General features: G+C 36.5%; 1 protein-coding gene across 4 annotated transcripts in view; it reads left to right on the top strand.

The window, feature by feature from the left end:
• Positions 1 to 2,500, top strand: part of LOC144959634 (adhesion G-protein coupled receptor D1-like) — a 15,311-nt gene that overhangs the window by 5,539 nt on the left and 7,272 nt on the right. For 2 of the 4 annotated variants that reach the window (XM_078892289.1, XM_078892288.1), the window contains exons 5-6: positions 1 to 62; positions 1,344 to 1,474. The exon at positions 1 to 62 is cut by the window's left edge and continues 31 nt beyond it. In XM_078892289.1, coding sequence (XP_078748415.1) covers positions 1 to 62; positions 1,344 to 1,474 — 193 coding nt within the window. Of the gene's footprint in view, positions 84 to 1,343; positions 1,475 to 2,500 lie in introns of all 4 variants that reach the window. The other 2 variants (XM_078892286.1, XM_078892287.1) reach the window with 1 other exon arrangement.

Here is a 2,500-nt window from a genome sequence, read left to right as displayed (position 1 = left end):
ATTACTTGTTCTTGGCTGTCCATTTCTGGTCTCTAGCTTACTCCATGCACCTGATCCTCAAGGTATTTGGCTCCTCCGTAGAGGTATTTGTTATTCGTTTTTATGCATTCACTCATTTTTTATGTAGGCAGTCAGGATTGTACATTTCTGCTTCAAACACACTTGAATACAACTGTCTGCTTTTGTCTTATTGACGTAATTAAAATCGTAACATAATCTCTAACAATATAATATATTATAACTATAATTTTGTGATAAATAAATACGGTTCTGTGAGTCATGCTGGCAGAACGAATGTTTAAATGTTAAATCTATTGAAACATATTAAATACTAGCTCTACAGCTTATTAAAATGAATCAAAGCAACCCAGTCCATTCATAATATAGAGTTTTGATGTAGATGCCTGCAATGCATGTGTTTTAATGATTGCAGCTTGCAGTGATTTGATTTTCTAAACTCTCGGCAATTGGTGCTTGTAAAAAAATTAAGTAAAATAGAGGCTCATTTAATAAGTTTTTGATATTAAAAAAAAGAGCTTTAGCTGCTATCATATTTGATTAATAACTGTTGTTAAGTTTTGTTTTAGAAAGCTGAGGCCACGTTGACTTATTTGACATAGGTTATGTGATGTGGTGATTCAATCTCATCTCACTTGTACTTATTGACTTACTTATCCGAACTAGCGACCACCTGAGCTCTAGCCCTTCGGTCTTGTGCCATGACGTAGAAGTTAGACGTCTTTTGTAGTTGTTCCAGGTGACATCTCACTTGTAATCAACGCTCCGTGATAGTAATTTTTTGGAACATCTTCTAACATTTAATCTCAGGGGTAAATGAGGAGAGTTTTAAAAAATATTGAATTAAGGCGATGTATTAACGAAGCAACTCACTTAATTGGGTTAACTGGCATTTCCAATGGACTGTCGGGTTTTGAAAAGTTGTAATCACGTTGCTGTATTCGTTGATATCACAGACATAGTGCTACAGGTGACTCTGAAAGACGTGTTGTTAATTAAAATTACAAATAGTATTGGATCTGGAACTGATCCTTATGGGGCACCTAGCCCCATCGCAATATGTAGTGATTATTTTTTTCAAATTTACGTCCATCGTTTGTTTGCTTATCATTGCGGGTTCTTTCATTCAGTTTTATGTGTTTACAAAACTTAATGATCTTTGAACATTCTAAAGCAGATTGTGGTCTTTGTCGAATGCTGAGTAGAAATCTAATACATGCCAACCTGCCTTCAATATCCACTGTGTAGCTTTAGTCTTAGGTCTTAGTGCTCTGAATATTATACTCCTAATGCCAATTATTCTCTTTTATCACAATTTGCTCTAGCTATTCCGGGTCCTCCATGGTAAAAGAAGTCGCCGTCGATTTGTGTTGGTGATGATAGGATGGGTGGCGCCAATGGTAATTGTCGCAACCACTGCAGTTCTAGCCGGGGACGGATATGGAGACTATAGACTGTAAGTTGTTTGCATAAATTTTATTCTCTATTGTCTTCTGGCACTTTCCTACTCACTTCATCTCTTGTTGTTACCAACATAAGTGCCTGCTCCACTCACTTTTCAGAATTAAAAATTCACCACAAATACCGAAGCATACTCAATGTCTCAATTGTTTCTATGTTATATGTTTGTGTTGAGAATATTGGCTATTAAGCTTAATTGCTGGCCAATCAACTTCGCGGGGGTTGTGTGGGTTGGACCCGCGATCCCAAGTAGTCGGTGAGAGAGAGAGAGAGAGAGAGAGAGAGAGAGAGAGAGAGAGAGAGAGAGAGAGAGCGCTAATAATGGCCTGAGTTAGAGACGATCTTTTTGGGATCGTGGATAGCTCATACGGTAGAGTCAAGCTCTCACCAGCCAGGCGGAGTTCTCGTACCAGTAAGGTCGCGGGTTCAAACCCCCATCCCCGCCGCGAAAAAAATGTTATTCTCTATTGTCTTCTGGCACTTTCCTACTCAATTCATCTCTTGTTGTTAAAAACTTAAATAACAATGTGAAATTGAATGTTTCCCTTTATCAACAAACAGGGTTTTGTTGATAAGGGGAAACCCAACAGGTCCATTTTATCTATTTTCTTATATTAAATTGAAGCTTACATTCAATTTTACATTGTTATTTATGTCTTCGAACTTCGAGTAACAACATTTACATTAACCAAATAACTTAGTATTCGAGTATTTTTATGGAGAAGGTCACAAAAATCGACCTTTTGGCATAATCTCAAATTTGAAATTATAGGTTTATGCAGTTTATGGAACTACATTCCTCTCAACCGACGTATACACACACACACACACACACACACACACACACACACACACATATATATATATATTATATATATATATATATATATATATATATATATATATATACTGGACATCCGAACCCACTTATGGGCCTAATTTAACTTGGTTGTAATGGACAATATTTTGCATCATGTATAGAGATTTCCATTTTAACAATGAGCCCGTAAAGAATTGGGTT

Source organism: Berghia stephanieae, chromosome 14, assembly GCF_034508935.2.
Source record: "Berghia stephanieae isolate SIO BIC M18660-M18661 chromosome 14, UCSD_Bste_1.3, whole genome shotgun sequence".
Taxonomy (NCBI): domain Eukaryota; kingdom Metazoa; phylum Mollusca; class Gastropoda; order Nudibranchia; family Aeolidiidae; genus Berghia; species Berghia stephanieae.
The sequence above is the reverse complement of the archived record's forward strand: the minus strand, read 5'-3'. Positions and strand labels throughout refer to the sequence as shown.